Below are 22,262 nucleotides of genomic sequence, written 5' to 3'. Positions count from 1 at the left end.
TTGCATATTTAAATGCTGGATGGAAACCAGTCATGGTTTCTGATGCTTAAGTGCTGTTTGGTAGTCCACTGAGTCTGGTCCCCAGCCACCACAGACAGATCCTTTGGTGTCCTTCATAAAATAGTTGCAAAGGAGGGAAGAAAGTCCCTCCAAAGCAAAGAATGTGAGATTTTTCAGATTGAGTCTGAAAAGGAGAAAATTTGCAGCACCTCATCGCTCATTTTCTATATTCTCTACCATTCTGTTCCATGGAAGTCTGCAGCGCTTTTGTCTCCAAAACAAGCAGATCTTTGTATTTACAAGAGGAGTGTGTACTCAGCTCTCTTGACTCAGTTTTGAAAAGGTCAGCATTAACTATTCTAGCAAAACACCTTCTGGTTTTCATCTGTGGAAGAAAGATTTTGCTCTAGTTTTGAGATAGAAAAGAGATGGAATGAAAACAATGACTTAAGGATCATGAAAATATAACACAGAACAGATTGAGAAGGAATCTTCAATATTTGTTTAATGAATTTCCTACTATGCTAACTAAGTCTTTCATGGTTATTTTGTTGTTGTCTTTATTTTAGATTTGAATTTCTCATTTTGCTATTAATATATGTTTTTTGTTGACTGCTAGAAAGTCCTGCCCAAGTCCATCCATGTGTCACAGTGGATTTGTGCTTCAGACATTAAAAGTATATATAGGATTGAGTTATACTCTTACCCGACAGACTGAAGTTTCATCTTATAAGTGTTGTTAATTATAAAAGCTAGTTTCAGTTTAGTTTGATTTTCTTTAAAGAATCTATTGTACCATTTCCCTTCGAATTAATCTAATAAATATAATCAGTATAACCTAAGAAACAACTTAGATATGAAGTTTTTGTTGCTGAAGGCTGGATTACTTTTACACAGGTATGGTGCCCTTAATTCACTTTGGAGACAGCTTGCAGGCTGGCCTCCATGAGAGCTACATGGACTCTGCATTTGCAAAGAAAAAGAAACAACCATGTGGGCATTAGTGTCACTCTCCCAGGGGAGCATCTCTGCTGGCTCAGTTGCTCTCAGTGATTCCCAGTTCCCACCATTTGCCGTTGTGCTAGTGCAAAAAGTCTGAATTTTAGTTGTTACTCCAGGAAGTTAAGAGCTGTTTCATTTCATGCCAATGCCACTGTCAGCTCCATGACTGTGAGGATAGAGGTAATAGGTGAGGCTCAAGCCAACAATCACTGAAATCAAAGAATCATAGAATGGTAGGGTTGGAAGGGACTTTTAGAGATCATCTAGACCAACGTCCCTGCAGAAGCAGGGTCACCTAGATCAGGTCGCATAGGAATGTGTCCAGGTGGGTCTTGAAGATCTCCAAGGAAGGAGACTCCACAACCCCCCTGGTCAGCCTGTTCCACTGCTCCGTCACCCTCACAGTGAAATAGTTTTTTCTTATGTTTAAACTTTTTGTGTTTCAGCCTCTTCCCATTACCCCTTGTCCTGTTGCTAGATACAATAGAAAAAAGGGATGTCCCAACCTGCTGACATCCACCATTTATATACTTCCAAATATTCATGAGATTCCCCCTTTTCTCCTCTTCTCCAGACTAAACAGCCCCAGTTCCCACAGCCTTTTCAATCCCAAAGGAGAAAGTAATTCTCATCCTGAAATCTCCCTGGCACAGTCATTTGGCCACCGGCCAGTGGAGACTTTCACCTTTCACTGCACTGCAGTACAAACTGCCCATGAGAGCAGAGGGTTTAAAATTATCTGCAATGTTCCCTGCTTCCCCACAAGCCTCTGCTGCCAGCCTTCACTGACTGTGCAGGTACCAGTGGGGATACAGTCTGGCTGGAAAATAACCTCATGCTGTTGGCAAAAGGGAAGGCAGAACGCAGGAGGAGAGGGGTTTCACCAGTTTTCAGGGGTAAAAAATGGTAAACTTTGGATGGGTGTTGTGACTTTGATAAAAGGCACTGTCAGATCATAGTAAGCCATCACCAGCTCTTTCTCCGTCAGGGAACTTCTCTGGGAAAAACCCGTCAGAGACCTCAGAGCTACTCAAGTACCTGAACTGGAGTCTGATGCTCTTCAGAAATCCACCTCATTTCTCGCTGCTGCCCCAGAAGGGAGACCCCACCCTGCTCCCAGGTCTCCTAGATGTCCTGTGTGCTATTTGTCAGGCCTGTCCAGACATCTCGGACATCCTTAAATACCCTTTGATTTCTAAGTTGCCACTAAATGTCTTTAAATCCCTGAATAGTTCTGTGTTGTCAGTTTCATTGCACATAAAAATTCAGGTTTTGGTGATTAAACGAGCTTTTGTTCAGTTTACTGAGCACAGAATAGTTCACCACCAGCAGCAGCAGCCTGCATTTGCATTAAACTACAGCAAGACCAGAAATAAAATGAGAGTCAAATTTGTTCTTACTGAACAGCTGACAAATAGCAACAATTTTATGGCTTGATAACTTAAGGAAGGCATGTTCTTTAGCCTGTAAGTTTCTTATTTTCAGAATGTCACAAGTCAACACAACAAAGATGTCAAGCACCTTAAAAAACTGGTCTATTTTTATCTATGTACATCACTACTCAGTGACAGATTTTATTTTCTGTGCTGTAGGTTGCAGAGTTTCTTTTTCACTCTATTTGTACATGACTGCAAGCTTCAGAATGTCATAAAAATGTAGCTTGCTGAAAATGTTATGTTTATTTGGGTAATAAAAAGTAGAAATTAAATATTTTATTTTAACTTTATATGAAATATGCTTCTGTGTTTAGTTATAAGAAGAAGAAACAAGCCTTCCAATGCATTTGTACAGTTTTGCAGAGTCTTTGATTGTTAATGCTTCATGAATGTATGATTAAGAAGAAATGAGGTAAAGAGAACTATGCCAGCTTGTACTTTGATCAGGAAACTATCAGCCTGGCACGTACAAGAAAAACAACTGACACCAACCACTCCTGTATAGTCAACTCATGCAAACTCTCCATCTAAGGAGAAAAATGAGCAAATATCAAATGCCAAAAATCCCTCTAAAAATCCTCAGATATGTGTTTCCTTTCCTTCTATAAGGATAGAACAAGAAGCCAGTACCAAAACAGGACTATAGCTCCCCTAGCATCCTCTGGTAAGATGTTTTCTGAATTAAAAATAGTTGTCTGCAAATGCAACTCAGTTTTTTCCTCACTGAAAGATGGTCCTTGCTATATCTATTTATCTCCATTTTTAGCTTAGCACCTTCCTGTCAAGCAACAGAGCATGAACCACTCCTACACCCTTGAGGGCTTCCTGACATCCCAGATGCTTAGGACGGATAGGCTGGAGGGATCTGTCCCCAGAATGCTGAAAGGAAGTCCAGTTTAAAAATGTCTTAAACCTGAAAACACACTGGAACATTTTCTCCCACAGATGACTTGATATTTTCACTTTCAGACAGCACATGTCTGGGAGACTAGAGAAAAGCTCAGTTCAGGAAAGATATATTGACAACCTTTTCAAGGCACAGAGGGCAATAAAGCCCACAGAAATCATGCTGCAATTCCCTTACAGAAATCAGTTATCTGTTAATCTGTTGGGTTAAAATTATCTACACATGGAAATAATTTGGAGTAATGGGGACAATCTGGTTGATCTTGATTTAAATTCAGGAGTCCATGGCCAAGTGAAACTCCAGTTGCTCTTGGTGGGAAATCTTTATGTCTAAAGGCTGAACTGGTTAAGAATATTTGTAAATGAAACTCAAGGCATTTATTCATCAATGCATGGGATTTTCAAAACTGATGGTGAATTAAAAAAACCAATAAAACATGTGCAAAAGCTAGATGGTGTGTGCACTGGAGTTGTGGATATGTTTCAAGTAAAGCCACACACTTCGCTGTTATCAAACTTATATTAACATATGCCACAAAGTAAAGAGACATCTATTAAACTCTACATTTTAGGGAGCTTTAATTTCTAGTTGTGTTTATATCTGGAAAAAGGAGGTGTTTAGATTTTTCAGACATGCTGATTCCCTGTTTAGCTTTTCCTTGAAGACTAATACATCTTTTTTTCTCCAGGGTTTCCTTGGAAACGGAAGCTGAACAGTTTTTCTAGGGCTTCAGTTCTGCAACTGCCTCTTGTGCAAAGTATCTACTGAGCACAGACAACTTGAATTGGTAGGATAGCAGGGATTTTCTATAGGAAGGACTGAGTGGTAACTGTTTATCTGACATTAAACTGGATAAATAAAATGAAGTATCAAGTTGCTTCTTTTTCCCCAAAAATATTTAAGGTTAAATGAGCTGCCTATCTGAAGTGGCATGCACTCTGGGAAAGTTTAGCTAAGGCTAGAGTCACCGAGCTTTCTCCAGTCCACTAAAAGTCAGAGGGGATGGACAGTTCACAGCATACCTGAGGATTGAGTCCATAAACAGCCCCATGCTCTGCAGAGCAGAGTTTAGGTTCAACCTCAGCAGATTTTACTTTTGGGTATTAATATGAGAATTTGGTCTTTAGAAATTTGTTCCTGGTAATTTGAAACGGACTCAGCTACTGTAGATACATCATGTCTTTTTATGTCTCAAAGTGTAGGTCTTCAATTCTGGTCTTTTTTTTTTCTAGGTATACATTTTCCAACTAGATAAGAGCTTAGAAGACATTAAAAACTGCTCCCATTTCTCAGCTGCTATTCAAGTGACCAGGTGACTACAATGGCAGAGCAGTGACAAAGTTTTATTTTGCACTAGGAAAGAAAACCTCAAACCTTGATCTGGATACATACCAACAGCCATTCATAACCAGATCACCCATTTCTGAGCACTTTTGTGTTTGAGATGAGGAGCCAACTTGAGCTGGGAGCTGCATTACACCTTGTGTGTCACAGGTGATGAACATCACTTATCCGTGCTATCTCAGTATGCTAACTAGCTTTTGCTGCACCCCCAGCTCAGATTTTAGATGGATATATTCCAGAGTTTGGACCATAAACATCAATAAAAGCTCGGATTATTTAAGATGGAAATGTTAACATTTGCACTCCAATAATTTATCAGGCAGTCAGGTCACAATCTGTTTCCTCAGAACTGAGTTACTGTTGTGAATAATCCTAGTTTTGAACTGACAATTTCATTCCAATACAAAGCTGTATTTGCTGGGCATATCCTTGTCAGAAAGCTCCGGTTTAGAATATTGGATAACACATTTTTTGTTTTATTATGTTCACACATTGTTTATACTAGTTGGAATGAAAAGTGGTTTTTTATATCCAGTGTTAGCCTTGCTCTACTTCTGTCACCTCTAACAAATAGTCGGCTGTAATATTCCCGAAAGAGAAAACCCATTAAGCTTGAATCTTCAGTCAGGAAAACAAAATCCAAAGAAATTGTGGTTTGATTATTTTTCAGATGGGTTCTTTGAGCAGACAGATGAAACATCTATTAATATTACAGATTTTATCTGTTTTAATACTCAGGCCAATGCTCACTATGACTAGTCTTCTGGGACTCCTCCTTGTAATTAACTTCTGAAGTCATTCTTAAATGCTGGGTTCTATTTACCTCCAGTAGTTATCAGATGACATGTCCTGCCCTTTAGCAGTAGCTTATAGACACGGCTACTTTTTTAATTGTTATTATTATGCATAGCTAGAATAAACTGATCTGTTGCTTTTTACTGTCCAGCTCAATGAGGCAGTGAGTCAGCATGCATTCACTTCATTAGGAGTGGAAGATGCACAGCATGATGGAGAGACATTGAGTTTACTGGCTCAAGCTTTAAATAAACAAGCTCTATTTTCTGGATATTATGTTGGCAGTTCATGTAAAATGGATGAGTACTGCGCTCTTGCAAACACTCGATAACCAAAGACAACCACTTTGCTAGAGAAGTAAAGCCTTTTCCCCATCCCCATTGACCTCTCTGTTGGTTGACTAAAAAAAAAATTACTTCCCCCCCCCCATGGAATCTCATAGGATACTTTTGGCCAAAATGTCTCTTGACAGCTCACTTTCCAGGGAACAGTTTTGCCATGTGAGTCTGGGGTTGAGTTTGGAGGATCCACATTTACTTCCTTCCCTGGTTTTTGCTTTCTCTCACCTTTTGGAGCTGTTTCATCTTGCACAGAATATTTAACTGTTTAGACAGGGAAAAGGAGCATATTACCCAATGTCTTGATGCACTTTTAATCAGACATCTAGTTGGGACATGGTATGAACAAGCAGGCCTAAAGATATGAGCAGATATGACTATAATGAACTGGATGCCAAATGGATCAGCTGCCTAGCATATCCTGTGACCTGGTGACATCCCCTATCAGATGGACAGATGGAGAAACTGAGCTTCTCCTCCCAAGAAACATCTCCTTCCTCCCTGGTAAATGTTCCCTTGCTGTGCTGGTGGGCAACAGCCAGTTGTTGGTGGGCAACACCTCCTATTTCCAGACTCCGTGAGCACTGCTTTTGTTTAAAATGCCTGAAATAGAAATGAAATCTTGTTCTTGGTCAGGAGGTTTCCCTCAGCCCAAATTACTATTTCTTCTGTTGTTACTATCAGAATTATTTTCAAGTGATTTATATTAGCCAGTTAAAAGTAGCTGGGATGCAAAACTGTGGGCTAAGCAGCTGGGATGCAGAGCTGCAGCCTACAGGATCATTTTATAATCATGACAGTACTGCAGTTCAGCTTCCAGGAACGTGGAGAGAGACATTACAAATCTTTTTAATCTTTAAAACTATTCTGGAATCTACATTTAACAATAACATAAATATGACTCAATATGTCTCCAAATAACTCTTGCCTACCCAATTTAACAGTAGTCATCATACATTTTATGTCATTAACACCTTCTACTAAAATGTTTTCTACTTCAAAAACTTGGATTATTTTTTTCAAAGTCAGACTGCTTCCAAATGTCTATATGCTGATAATACCCACATTTGGCACAGGACATGGAACTCTCTTGTTGTATATGAAGAACATTGTTCTGATCATTCATAAAGACAATTTTTGGTTACATCCAAACTATAATACTATGCAGACAGAGCTTTACAGCTTTCATACTTGACCATTTTGAGAAGCCTTTTCCTACTAGACTTTCCTACAAACATATGTATGTGGAAGAACTTAAACATGAATTAATAACTTTATCTCAGTAAGAAAAACTGGTGCTTAAATAAACAAAATATACAATGTAAAGAACAAAAATAATCACAATTTTTACTTACTTTCTTTGTTTTGTCCATTGCCTTCAGTATGGTTATGTTTAAGTCTTCCAATACAGATAGAACATTTTCATACTCTCCTAAGTGCTGGGAAAAATATTCTAAAAGAAGAAGAAAACCTATGTCACCTATTAACAACCTGAAAAAAACAGTATTTTATTAAATATCAATTTTATCAAGTCCAAATTTAGGTATGGTATTGATATTTAGCTATTTAACTACTTAAATACAAGAGTTAATGAAAAGTATTATTTTAAAAGTTTTTATTATTTTCCTAAAAACAATTCCTGGAGTATTCAAAATTCAGTGTTTCAAAACATTTTCAACAAAAGACCTGTCAAATCATCAAAAATTTACACAAACTTCTTTTCAAAAGAGTTATATTTTCTTTCTGAACTCAATTTTCAGTCTAATAGTCTACAGTTACTATCAGGAAATGAAGCTTTCACATATACACACTAAATCTAATCTGGTAAAGCCTTTAGAGTGGAGGCTGCTGTGAACTGGGGTCAGCTGAGACCAGTTGTTTCTCTTTGAGAAATGAAGAGGCCATGAGTTAGCTAGATAAGCTTCCGGTCCCAGGTACTGTGATGATATTTTCAATGAATACAGTGCATGCAAAATATTTTAAACAAAACTCACGGAAAGAACATAAGTTGCAGAATGTCCCTGCGTAGCTGCTCAAAGCAAAGGGCATTTTAACAGAAAGAGATGACGTAAATTTAGGGGGCACAACCCAGAAGCACTAAAGTGAGAGGAGAAGGCAAACCTGGGAAATCATGACACAAGTTCCTATTTGGTTGATGCAGCAAAACACAACAGAGATAGGCACAGGAAATAAAAAGTGCAAAAAAGGAAGAAAATTGTGTTAAAGCTAGAGATTGTGTTAGACAAGGCATTTAGACATCAGATCACATGGAAGAGCATGAAAAATAACATCTAAATGGCAGACAGGAAGAACAAATGAGATAGCTGTTTGACGTAATTAAAAACAATACTTTGAGGCTTTTTAGAGGTTAGCACAAGCTTCTCAGGGGAGACATGAAAGCATAAAGTCTCAGGAGCACTGCAACAGAACCTGGTATTGCTGACAGGCCGAACAAAATGATTTAGAATAAAAACATATTGTGAATTATTATCCTGGAAGTGAAGTTTCCTTTCTGAGGAGACCTGAGATAACCTAGAAAGGGCTTAAACATGCGCTGAGTAAACTCAGTACCAGATTCTCAGGTGAGAAACACCCTATTGGCAACCTATAAAAGGTTTAAAAGGTAGCTGAAGAAGACAGCAGAAAGAGCCAGTGCAGGGCTGACAGCCCTCCTCCATCCTCCAACCAGTCTAAGGTGGCTCATGGGGGTCAGATGTTGAGCCAACCTGTGGGCCTCCAGTGCAACACCAACAGCAGTAAATCCCTTATGTAACAATACCACATCTTCCTTGGCCACTTTGATATCATTTTGGCCAGATGGTCAATCAGCAGAGGTTGTCACAGCCCAACTGACTCCAGCTGAGTCTCTTGTCATATATCTACAGGCCACAGAGTAAGGGGCCTCTTACTAGGTTTTTGGCTATGGGTGAAGTTACCCTGTGGGTAAGTGAGCTGGCATGCAACTTGACAAGATTTTCAGGGTTTATAAGTCTTTAACATTGCTGACTATTGGAAAATTCATCAGGCTACTGTCTTTCCCTCAGAAATAGTCTGATTTTGACAACTTTAACTGTTCTTTTGACATTTTGTGGGAGGACTTGCAGAAATTTTCTGTGAATCAGTTTCTGTTGCAAGCAGACTTCTAAATCAGTAGCTGTAAGATCAGATGGAGAGCAAATAGAGTTTTGGGAGAATGACTCACAGCCCAGAATGGGGTACAAAAATGGGTAACTAGGCCAAATTCTAGGCCTTGTAGGAGGCTTTTGTGCTGAAGGATGATAGAACTTATCAAGCTACTACTCTCATTGGCTTAAGTTGAAGAAAATAAATGAATTTTCTCCCACTAGGTACTAATGAATGCTAAAGCATTCATACTTCTGAAAATCATAAACAAGCTATAAAAAAATCTTGTGTGAAATGGAAATAAGATAAAAGTTAGCTATCTTTACATCAGATCAGAACTTGAAGCTTGGAGAATGTGAAGTATTGAATCAGAAAAGTATCTTCAAAGTAATTTCTGCATGTATTGGATGATAGAATCTGAAAATTTTATAAGCCATTTGCATTTTCCCAGGAGTTCTTTCAATGGAAATTATTTTCTGTTTGATCTACAAAGATTAAACAGAAAAAAATTTAAAATTATCTTATCATGTGATAGGTTCACTTGCACAGGGCTGCCACAGGCATTGATTATGTTCTTGCCCAAAAAGGAACTTACCGCAGAGCTCTTCTGTGTCAAGATTGCTGGAAAGATAAGAGTATAGAAGGTTAGTGAGCTTAGTAATGTTTTTTTTTGTTGTTGTTGGATTGGTAAACAACAGGACTCAAAGGTGAGCCTGACTGTGATATGAAATCTCCATGCTCAGGCTGTAACATGAGATGAGCACCTGGCCCTTGCTGGTTTTGTTTTGCTATCTTACAGAGGCTTATCCGAAGATGAAGGCTGCAACTGTACTGCAGCCTTTCTGAAGCTGGCTACAGGTGCAGCCTTCCTTCCCAGCCATGTTCTACTGGTACCTTTCTACTGACTGACAACCCCCTCTGACAATCCCAACCTTTGGGCATCACAGTGCAGAGTTATTCCATCTCAGCCTTTATACATTTGGTCCCAGTGCTGGTAGAAATCTATCTGAACACACAAATTGGGGTTTTTCTTTTCCCCATTTTTCTGCCTGTACTTCTGTGGCTGTCATGTTGGACAGTATGGCTCAGGGAGCTCAGCCCTCCATGCTAAATCAGGGAAAAGCTGATAACCTTCTCCTGTTTGCAGTCCACACTGTGCAATAGGGCTACCAGCGTAGTGACAGTACAGTAGGAAGACAAAACCAGACACGGCCTATCACACATGTAATTTCTACGACTCCTTGGCCGTACAAAGCCATTTCAGCAGTACTAACCAGTAAAATTAGTGGTGTGAAAACTATAGCTGTATTGCCACATTGCCATGCCAATATTATATAAATACATAAATATATGCAAGGAGTTATACAATTCAAAGCTGTTCACTTCAAACAGATTTCATCTTGATCAAGTCTTAAGCAATATTTTCTCTCTTAAGCAACATTTTCTCTTTGAGGCTTTAATACACAAAAGAAAAAAAACCCTACAGCACAATTCTGAATTAGCATGTTGACTTTCTTCCAAGGAGGAGAAGAAGACGATTATTGAAGACACTTAAAAGCATTAATGTCCTTTTTGAACCTTGCTGAAGGGTGAATATTGAATGTCTGATTGCACTTAGGATTTTTTTCACTTGTCTTTATAATGGGATGGTTTTTTTAAATTGACCTTTTAATGAAATGCTGACTCGGTATTATCTTAAAGTCACTTTTGCCAGTGTTAACTTCCATATATTTCGCTTTTATTTCATAATAGCGTGAAACAGACAGAAACTGCACAATCCTGAATTGTCAAAAACTTGCATACTCACGGCTATATGAAATTCTGAACACTTTTAATTGATGCTGTAAATGAGATTTTTCCCACAACTTTTATTAACTGAAGGTGACCTTATCTGCCTTTCTAAAGGCCAAGTTGTAGGGTTGCAAATGAGTCTTGCAGCCAATTTTTCCAATGACCTTAGCAGCAAGTATAATGAAATTCATAGTCTAGAAGAATTGGAGCTGAAGCTGAGAAACTTAATTCTTAGGTCCACAAACTATGTGATTGGGGAAAAAAGCGTCTGTGTTTCCTAAAAGCTGTTCACCACAGATCACTATGGCATCAGTAACTAAATATGTCTGAGCAATCACTTCCATAGTTCAACAGTCATTTTTGGAACAGCCCAGACATTCACTCCTTGAATGCAATCTGAAACCCTGAAAGCTGGAGCAAAAGGCAATGGCAGAATATCATGCTAAATGACAGGAGTCTGCTGTTATGATGCCTACTCTTTGTTCATTTTCTCTGCATTTTCTGCCCTTTTACATCATGCCTTACATCATGTCCCACTGCCTTTTCTTCTTGTAAAAGACATTTCTGTATTTCTTAATGTACATCTTGGTAACGGTGTTTAGAGCAGCCTTTCACATTGTTAGCCAGTCAAGTTCATAGTCTTTTCAAATTTCATAATAAAATCTATTCTGGTCCTTGCTCTTCTGCAGTATCTTCAGTACTGTGGGAGGGTAAGGGAGTGGCTTGGAGGCTTTCAGTGTTGCTCTCATTAGAACACTGCTTTTAGTCCTATTTGCAGGAGGCACACAGCTGCAAATGGGCTACGAGTAAAAATGGAAAAGTATTTAGGTGTTGAGTTAATTGGCAGTTAGAATTGGGAACCTGAATAATGAGGAAATTATTGTCCAAAGTGATTTGTGCAGCAGCTTTCGGGAAGCCTGTGAGTGAACATAGAAATAACATAAAGAGGATGGATTTCAGTCCAGCATATTTATTGTGTTTCCTTCTCTATTATAAATATCCTCTGAGGCTCCATTGTTCTTGGCATCCTTTTCAAAGGGGATGCTGTTCTAGGCAGGGAAACTATAATTTTGAATTGCTGATTATTTCATTCTCTCAAATAATATCATGATGCTTCAAGCAGTGAAGAACAAACCTAGAAATTATTTTTCTGTATACAAACAATTTTGAGCTCCCAGCAGGATGATACAGGCACAATTAAAGAAGTTTAGAATATATGTAATAGTTCAGGAGTGAGGTGCACACCAGAAGGCTGTTTCTGCTACTCATTCAGGTTTATGGTGGGCACCTGTTTGTTATTTCATTGGGTATTCTATGCCAAGGATGCTTCTGCTTAGATCTATAATCTGGCAAGGCTAAACATGTCATTTGCCATACTTGCTGGATGACTCACATCCAGACGCCAGCATGCCACTGATGATAAGCCCTCGAAGCAGAGAGTGCAGCCAAATGCATTCATGGCATGTCAGCATAATCATTTATTGAACTTCTGCTTTCAACTTGCTTTCTGACTACTAGTTGAGTCCTTTTACATGCCTGACTTTGTGTCTAAAATGCTCTCTCTCTAATAACATGAACTGTTTTAAAACATTATAAATATTCCACTGAGCATTGACCATATGCGTTGCTCAGTGACAGAAACATAAGCAAATTCACCTGAATGAACTGAGGCAAAAGTGCCTATTTGTAGTACTTCTGGAAGTGGCCCAAAATGTTGGGAAGCAAAGCAGCTGTGATCATGCTCCTGTTCTGCCCACCACAGTCAGCTGTGGACTGAGGCCAGCCTGGGAGGAAGGAAGGTTAAAGCTATTACACCCATCCACTAATGGGAATCAATCAATCCACAGCCCTATTTGCTGACCTGACATGTACCATTCTCTGGTACAAAAGGCATCTCTAGGCAGAGGTACCTGCAGAACACCTGCCCGTTTCCCCTGGACCATGAGAATGGGCAATGACATCCCTTCAGTGCAGGAATTATATATAAAGTATGGACGCTGCTGCCTAAAGCTGTTATTTTATTGAAGAATCCAATACTATATGAAAGACTTTACAAACTAAATTTAGGAAAGTCACTGGTATGGCTGTCATAGCTGAGGAAGGATAATACTTTCCTCTTCATTCTCAGATATGAGACATTTATTTTGGAGGCTTGCACCAACTCTTTTTTTGGGTCTCATTTGCACATCTCTGCTGGATTTGTTTTTAAGGAGGAAAGTTTGAGGCTAGTATCTTATATTGTTAAGTAGAAGCATATAATTCGTGACTGAAAGTCACAATTAAGTGTTTACTTAGACTGTACAAAGGTAACTGAATAGTCATCCATGGACAATTTCAGACAATAACCTGTAAGCTCTTTGCAACAAGAAAGCCTGTATACAATCCCACTTCAAGTTAGCAAAATAAGTTCTCCAACCCTACAGAGGGTGTTGTGCAAAGGAATATTATGTGTCTTAAAATGGAAGACACATAAGGATACTCTACTTCACAGAATAGTCTATTTCACAGCTCCTTCGCAAGAGCAAAGACCTTTTTGTTCAGTTTTGTTCAACATTTCTTATTAGTGGAGGCAAAACTGCCTTTTGCCAATGGGACAAGACCAGGTGCTGGCCTCTTGACACAGAAGAGGAAGAAAAGGCAAAAACGTGACAGAGCTGGCAGGGCTGGTCCCTGCAGAGCCAAACTTCCAGCTGCTTCACTGTTGCTGCTGTTCTCCACCTCAGGGCTAGCTGGGCTGTGTGTCCTCTGGCCTTTCAACAGCAGCAACAGCTCCCCTTTCTGGGCTCTGACACAGGTCATAGTTGTTTCCATGACCCACATTTTGCTACACTAAATAATTGTCTTGTTTGCTTGTGTTTAACTCCAGGCCAAGTGAAAACTTCGGAATGCTCACTTACTGATCTGTGTGTGGCAGGGCTAAAGGAGAAAATTAACCACTTGTCTCAAAAAAAAGACCACCGTAATTCTTTGTATTGTGCAATGATTCACAAGGATGCAATGACTACATAGCTGCCCACCTTAATCATCCCACCTACAGTCTCTGTGTTGCTAAATGGGTCTTATTAATACTATTAAAAATTGCAGTGCATGCTACAGTCTGTAGAGAACTGTAAAGGGCTGCAGAGCTATGACTTTTTTAGCAATGTCTGAATGGCACTAACCTAAACAAGGAGACAAAGGGCAACATGATAGCTTGTTTTGCATGAGGAGCAAAATTCAGAGTTTTTACCCCACAGAAGAAGATGGCATTTCAGTTTCTGGTTCTGTCTCAAAATGATGTGTTAATTGTTTTAAAAAATGAAGTTAAATTATTTCTTGTTCATTTTGGTTAATTAAACTCCTTGGAAACACACCAACCCTGCTGTGGTTCTCTGAGAAACCCAGCTGATGGAAAGGCCTAGGCTCTCAACCTACACCTGCCATTAAGCAATGAGCTCACTGCTAGGAAGTCAATGTTATCTTCTGAAGAACCAAACTGAGATGAAACATTCCAGATCAGCTCCATTTAGGTCAATGCAATCGAGACTACTCATTATTGTTCTGTTTCCCCCTGAGAGCGACTCTCACTCTCTCTGCAGAAAGCTCAATTTCCCATTAAAAATAACCATTCATACAGAAAATTTCCAAGCAACTCTATTTTCAGGTTGTCTAGCCGACCAGAGGATCTGTAAGCATCAGGACTGTATAAGTCATTCTCAGTTAACTTTTGTTCAGTCACAAAATGCTAAGCCGTATAATCAGATCACTCTGACCAGTGTCTCACCCTTTTCTCGGTACATCATTTCCAAACTGATTTCTATAGATATTGTCTTGAAAAGTCTCAGAGTTAAAGCCAATAGCTGAAATTGCATCTCTTAAATAGTAGCAAACACACCTTTCTGATGCCCGTGCTGCACCACGTGTCTGAAATTCTTATTTAAGCTAAAGGATCTAGTTTTTTTTAAAAATGGTCAAAACCCAATGTATTATTTTCCTCCTGCCATTATTTGCAGTCAATAATTCCTTTTTAGAAAAAAGCACTTTTCATTCACCTGCAGTTCATCTAATCAAAGAGCCTGTCTGTATCTCCTGCTGTTTAAAGTAAATCTTTTTTTCCTAATTGTATTTAGAAATTCTTTTTTCTTCTGTACTTGTATTGAACCATGATAAATCAGCAATAGCCTGAGACTAATGCCTTCCAGCTGAAACAAAGAATAGATAGGCATAGATAATTACTATCCTTAGACTGCTGCTAAACTACTGAGGATTTGTCATCACAATCTTTACAACCAGAACCTTGAAGGAAACACTGTGGTCCCATATAATGTGCATTTCACTTTAGTTTCGGTACATAGTACTGGGCTGCAGGCTAATGCAGTAAGAAGTGTTCCTTGGTTGCAAGGGTAATGATAACCAACTTCTTGCTCTTAAGACATCAAACTGTCATATTTTTGGAGACTTATTAGAGCAGATGATTTCTTTTTATCCAACGGAGGAACTAAGGCTCTGATAATGAAGAACTGGGCAGATGTGAAGGAGGTGAATTCACTTTCGGGATGAGTCCTAAATGTAGATGGCCATATATGTGCTTGCATGTTCAGCCCTTCCTGCCAGGCAAAGGAACCCCAGTGCACGCAAAGAAATTGGGAGTTTTTTTCAGTAGACCAGACAGCAGGATGCTCAGTATTTAGATATAACATAGTGTTTTAGTGTTGTTTCAGCATTTCTCCCACCACTCGTGTCCCAGCTGCCTCTCCTGTGTCATCGTGTCTACCTTAGACTGATGTTTTAAGGGGGAGCATCTTAAATGCCTTACACTGGTGCTGAAGCCTACGTGAGCAGAATTACTTCTCAAGTGCCAGTGCCCTCATTGTGAGAGAGCCTTAGACACACACACATGCAACTGGAGATGTGTCACCATAGTGCCAAGTCCAAACCTACGTGCATGTGCAGCCCATGTAGCATGGCAGACTCCCAAATGCCCAGCACAAGCTTGGCGCTGCAGGTGGTCACATGTCCCAGGTCCTCACCAAACTCATCTCTGGCTCATGCATATTTTAACTTCTGCCACACGCAAAAGCTTAATGGGACCTCCCTACCTTTGGGAGGTTTCCTGTGCCCCAGGTCTGCCTCAATAGTTCTAGCACTCCTCCTACCTTTTAACTAAAATGCTATCCAAGGACTTCATTTTACCAATGAGAAAAGTGAGAAAAACAAGTCTGATTTCCCACTGACTCATGAGTCAGTTATCAGTAAAACATTTACTGCACTATCACCCTGGCAGTGCTGCAGACTGAATCCCCTTGAGAGCCTCTGCATATATCTTAGTTTGTAACTTTGCCAAATATTCTCATTATCTTCTGACATTTTTCCCTGAGGATGGCATTATGAAAAACAATCACCATGAAAATTGTGGGCTAAAAGGGAGGCTTACATTTGCAATGACTGTTATAATCTATGCACTCAGCCATTAACCATGTCAAGGATCATTTCTCTGCTGGAGCATGGGTTCGTCAGAGTTGACATTAAAATTAAGGAGGGACAGAGTTACTAACGAAATGAGCTGCAAAAGCATTGACCCCCCGTATGCCACAATTTCAAACTTGCCTTGCATGCTTCTCTCCATGTATAGAAAGACCTGTGCTGCTGATACTTTACCTTCAGTACGACTATTCAGGGATTAACACATGTAAACAAAGCAGCTATATTTCTGCAGAACTACCTCCTCTGAAGCTGAACTATGCTGCAATACTGTCTTGCATGCAAACTGTTTAGCATTCAGCAAAGGCAGATGTGCAGTCCAGATAATGCAATCTATTCACTGTTTGGAGCATGCTAACCCCACAAGCTAGGGTTTTCTGAGTTGGGATAACTGGGAGTTTAAACAGCTTCTTTCTCAGTGTTACAAGACCTAGGCAGCTGCCCTGAACATACGCACACACTGGATTTAGAAACCAGATGAGAGCTCACAGAAATGTTGGGCTGCAAAATAGGTGGTGGGAATGACGTGTACATTATCGCAGTGCTTCAAATATCAAATTTACTACACAAATACGGCTTTTGTTCCTGATTGCATGCAAGTAATGGGGGAAGAAGTTTTTCAGATTTTGATTTGATGTATATGTTATGATTTAGTCATTGAAAAAGGTCAATAAATGAAATAGCAACAGGAACAACACCAAAAATTCTGCAATATTTTTAATGTGGAAAGTCAGCAAAGCCAGTCACATTCCATAATTCTTCTTCCTATTTAATATGTGAAACATTTTTATGCACTGTTCTGCTCCTAAAAATAGTGCTTAGGAGAATATGTTAAGAAACATAATGCTTAAGGCTGCAAGATAACTCCACTCTCTCAGCCTTCAACTTTTCAGATATTGCCTTTGTAAAAGTCTACAATTTCTGAAAATATAAATTCTTTCTTGTATTTATCATCTCCAGCTGACTTCCATCTTCGTGTGGCTTTGAGCGTCAGTCTCTGACAGACTTTGAGCTGTATGTATTAATTTGCACTCATACTCTGATAGTAGAAATGGCTACACAACCAAAATGAACATTTCACACTTCTTGATAGAGTTGCCATTAACCAGGATGCTCCAAGATAGCAGAACATAGAATCATAGAATGGTAGGGGTTGGAACGTGTGGGTCTTCAGCTTAAAAATTAGTTCAGCCATGACTTGCAGACCATGTCCTCCATAAATTGCACTGTCACCCTCCTTGTCAGCCTCTGGGGGAGGATTTCTTTCACCCTGATAAAACTCCTCCAAAAAGGTTAACTCAGCTCTCAACTAGAGCACATTGAGGTTTTTTTAAGTCTCAGGAAAATCACCGGCAACCTCCCAACTGTGACATTACAGATGTGTAATACAGACATCATGTCAAACGTGTGTCAACTTGGAAGGTAAAGATAAACAATTCTTTTTGCTCCTTCCCTACTCACAGCCATGTCCTCAACGTTGGTCCAACTCGAGCTGAGGTGGCTTGGCTCCTACTCAACACACTGTGGGGATCTACCTTGGCCTCCTGATACCTTTAGCAAAGCTTAAGATGTTGCCCAGATGCTTACAGTATGCTTATTTCTGGGCTATCTGCAACACTTAGACCGTTATAAATAAGGGGAAAGGGATCATTGTACAATTCTAGGTTGACGCTTAGGTCTTTAATAATCACTGATCTTAATGTCTTGCCTGTACTTTTTAAAGGGTCTTTAAATACAAGACAGTGCTTTGCAGTAGATGCAAGTGCTAACACATGCTAGGAAACAAGAACCTAGAGAGCTGCCTGTAGCAGAACCTGGTCACTGCTGCATCAATGCCTTTTCTTACACTGACAGAGTGAGGGCATCTGAGTGAGGACGCTCTGTAACAGCCTTCTTTTTTACTATTTAATGCTATGTGACTGAATAGGGATTGCCCAAAGGTATCCTGGAAAGCACAAATAGAAGTGACTCTCTGAATATTAAATGCCTAATTGCCTTTCTGCTTCAATCTGAGGTAACGACAGTACTGGAAACTGCAGTTAAGGAAGAATAGTTAACTCCTACTCCACTAAAGCAGTCACCTTGTGCTAACTACAGGTCAGGATTGCAACTTGTATGGTCTAATCAAAGCACTCTGCTGTCTTTTTTTACATAACTTTTGAAGCACAGTGTCTCTGAATAATCAGAAGTTACTTGTTTTACTGAAGAATTTTAAAATTAGTTTAATGAATTCTTGGCATTATCTCCCCACATTCACTGTTCCATTCACTGAATCACCAGTGGCCCATTGCTCCAGTGTTCTCTTTTTTCTCTGTGGTCATAGGAAGCTTTTAAAAACCCCACAATGTATGTTGAGGCCTTGTGAACAAGTATGAACTAGTCTGCCCATGGGGGGAATTTCTGTGTGACCCTGAGTATCCAGGAGTTGGCCTATGAACTAATTATTATATTGGCTTATGATTCAGTGGAGGAAAGGTTCTGCCACATATTGAATTGTTTACAACTCATCTTTTTGATTGCCAGTTCTTACAAATATAATTCTTGTAATAAAACACCTTCAAGAAAAGTAAAACAGTGTGGCAATAATAAAATACAGGGAAAAAGAAACTTCCTTTTTGCAAGGACACACTGCTTCACCTAATTTGCTTCTCTAGATAGTGATAGCATAGTTATTAATCTATGTCATACCTAGTATATATTAAATTACACATTTGTTTCTGGCTGTATCAGAAGGAAAAAGGCATGGTATATCTTTATTAGTATTTACGTAATATTTAAAATAATATAAAAAAGTAACCAAGATTTTATGAAATATAAAGGAAAAAAATAGCCAATCTTCACCTAAGTACATTCAGAAATTGCAAAATATATGTCCAAATGACATACTGAGGACAGATCCTTAGCTAATGGATATTTTCAGTAAAAGCAACGATCTGCCCTGAATAAATAACCTGTACTTCAGGGTCTAGACAAATTGTAAATAGAAATTCATGCTGGCATAATGAACTCCCAAGTTGTGTCTTGGATACTTTATCTTTTTCTCCTGATGATTATGGTCACTGCAGTATCAACTGGCTCTACTTTGTAAAAAGATAACACCTGTTTGCACTAAATATCAATATGCAAAGATCATAGTCAGTTAGGCAGACATAACCCTAATTACTGAGAAGTTAAACCTGCTATTATTTGTTCTGTTATCACATTGAAAATGCTAATTGCTCGTTTTAGCAGTCTTCCATAGTCTTCTATCTGCTTTGTAATGGGTATGTTACATTAGCTTGGCTTAGTCTTTTTAAAAGTTTATAATCTTCTAAATCTCTCTTCCACAAGACTGATGGTAGGACCTGTGCAACCGAAGCTTTTAATATCTGATTATTTTAGTTCTCTTTAAAGTGTTAAGCCAGCATAAGTCTTTTATACATTGATTTTTTTTTTTTTTTTGAAAGACTGCAGTAGCAGAACTGGGAAGAGAATTCAAATTTCCTGAGCTTGTGGCCCGTGGAAATCACCCCAAGGCAACCTCTCCTTTTTATCTTCAGGTTTTGAAGTACAAAGACTCACGCACACTGACAGTAAGGTTTCAAATGCTGTCAGAGCTAAAAGATTTAATGCAGGTAGAAACAACCCAAAGTCTACTCTTGTTACAAGCTGGGTATGAAATCCTGATATATTCCAACAAATGATCTAGCAGATCATGACATGCTTCCCTAGCCATCTGTCCTAGGCATTTATGTGTGGTGTAAATCACTGCATCATCTCCACACTTATTATAAGCCAATATAAGAGAACTACAGTCTGCACCTTGTAACTAGTGAAGTGAAGCAGAGAGAAAAGAAGAAAAATGATTTGCCCAGAGTTTGAGAGAGCCTGGATTTTAAATGGGCAAGAGAGACAAAATAATCTGCAAATCTCCTACTAATAGATACAAAACTGCGTAGAATTTCTCATCCTCCTCTAGTAAAAATCAGCCATAAACTACCTGGGGATTATAGGCATAAATAATGATTTTCATGTAATTTTCTTGGGTAATTTGCAAATGAAAACATCACAAAATATGTAGATTGGGGACTTTGATATATACTTGATTCTCTTAATGCTTACATTACAAAACTTCCCAAGGTTCAATGAACATTTTGTTACTTTTCTTAGACAGCTGGTTAATCTGAGACTTTTTACATAATTTGCCCTTTTCAGCAAATGCCAATGAGTAAAGTGTTTGCCTCCTTATTATATCTGCTTCATGTGACTTTTGCTGTAAAGCTGTACTAACAAGGAGTTTTTATTGTACTGTCCAAGCTGTCTCTCTTTCTTATATCCATCTGATATATATCATCATCCATCTCGCTGGCTCCCTGACGACAGGGTTCTCAAAAGCTTTCAAGGTGCTAAGGAAAAGCCTTTAAAATGTATTTGCCTCTGTTAAAGAGAAAGATCAAGTGGTATGGAAAGTCAGGCACTACACCTTTAATCAGCTAAAAATTTTATGAAAAAACATACTCAAAAAGCTCCTTGTTGCTGTTTTAAATCCGTGTTTTAAGTATGTTTTCCTGCATATCTAGGTTCTAATTGATAACAAATGTTAACCGGTCAATAGAAAGCCTTGTGGTTGGAAAAGGTGATTTCTTAGATTTTCTGAGTCTTACACCTGTTCAATTCCCTGAAATACATGAAAATATGATCCTTCAAAACACATTTTCTCTGTGACTTTTGTGCCCTGCTTTCCACCAGGCTTTTCCTGGAAAGTGACAATGACCTCTCTCTCAGACAGCTGTTGTGCCAGTTTCATTACCTGTTCTCAGCTAATAACTGTAGCATTTGACAGTTGCTCCTACTCTTCAGGTATGCCTGTTTTCCAGGAGGAAAAACATAATGTTATCCTCAATTTCCTAACATATTTTTTCAAGTCTAGATATTCACAGAACCCTACAATTCTATGAAAAAGAATTGTGATTCTATGAAAAAGTTTACAACTAAATTTAAAATTACAAAGAAAAATATTTTACAAATTAAAAAAAAAAAGCTTTGCAAGTAAAAAGAAAAGAAGAATAGATGTAGAACATCTGTCTTTTTTCTTAGAAACCTTACATAGTCATCAAGGATATTTGCCCTCATGAGGGTGCCCCCTGGCAAATGCAGACAGTGGAATCATAGTAAATAAAATCACTCTCATGCAGATATGTGGTGTAGATGAGGAAGTCCAGAGCTATATGAATGAGTCTTTGGCTCTGAAATGAGTCTTTGACTATGGGTTAAAAATTTGTGAGAAGCACAAATTTTTGAGAAGGTTCTTAATCTGCTAAGAAAATTCCCATGCTGTTCTAAGAAGCATGTGATTCATTTTGCTAGGTTTAAGTAGGTTGCATATGTAGTGTTTGTTAAAGATTGTCTTTATTTCTCAGTCTTTGCCACTAGTTAAAAATAAAAACCTGAGGAAATTAAAATGTTACACATACTTCTTCTGTACACAATACCCAATTAGCAATATTTCTGCAGCCTTTTGCTTTGAATTTATAGCATGTAAGTACTTCTTGGAAATTAGGGAAATATGTCAGTCACTGTCAGGAAGAAGTGCCCAAGGGGGAAGGCTCGTCTGGAGCTACCTGTGCTAATCCCCATGTCCTAGAGTATTAAGGTGATTGCCAAATTCAAGTGACTGAGGAACAAGGCTACTAATCTCTCACTGTGGGTTAGTGTCTGGATGTTTACAAAGTAGATCAATTACAAAGCCACAGCCGGTTGATTTTGTTTCCCTGTGGAAGGAAAAAAGCCCAGAGACGTAGTGGAGTTTGGCATTGGATGAGATAAGGTCCTGTTACACTGCTCCTGCCTTTTCTTGCAGTAAACATAGGAAGCAGGGCTGTGATAGCATCTCAGTGCTTGTTGTTCCACTTTATGCAGCTGAGAAAAGTAATACTGACTTACTGCGTGCTTGCTCCTTATAAACACAACCACAACCCACAACCCAACTACTACACAATGTCTTCATAACCTCTTACCAAAAGCAATAAATGTGCCCTCCTCAGGACCTTGTGTACTACCGGAATTGTCTGATTTAAAAACCACTGG

At 38.9% G+C, this 22,262-nt stretch overlaps 1 protein-coding gene across 1 annotated transcript in view; it reads right to left on the bottom strand.

Moving 5' to 3' along the window:
- Positions 1-22,262, bottom strand: part of NECAB1 (N-terminal EF-hand calcium binding protein 1) — a 60,936-nt gene that overhangs the window by 24,396 nt on the left and 14,278 nt on the right. Inside the window, exons 4-5 of the mRNA XM_061995886.1 lie at positions 9,541-9,566; positions 7,178-7,275 (exon numbers count right to left, since the gene is read on the bottom strand). Coding sequence (XP_061851870.1) covers positions 7,178-7,275; positions 9,541-9,566 — 124 coding nt within the window. The remainder of the gene's footprint in view (positions 1-7,177; positions 7,276-9,540; positions 9,567-22,262) is intronic.

Source organism: Colius striatus, chromosome 4 (assembly GCF_028858725.1).
Source record: "Colius striatus isolate bColStr4 chromosome 4, bColStr4.1.hap1, whole genome shotgun sequence".
Classification (NCBI taxonomy): Eukaryota; Metazoa; Chordata; class Aves; order Coliiformes; family Coliidae; genus Colius; species Colius striatus.
This window is presented reverse-complemented; position numbering and strand designations above follow the sequence as displayed.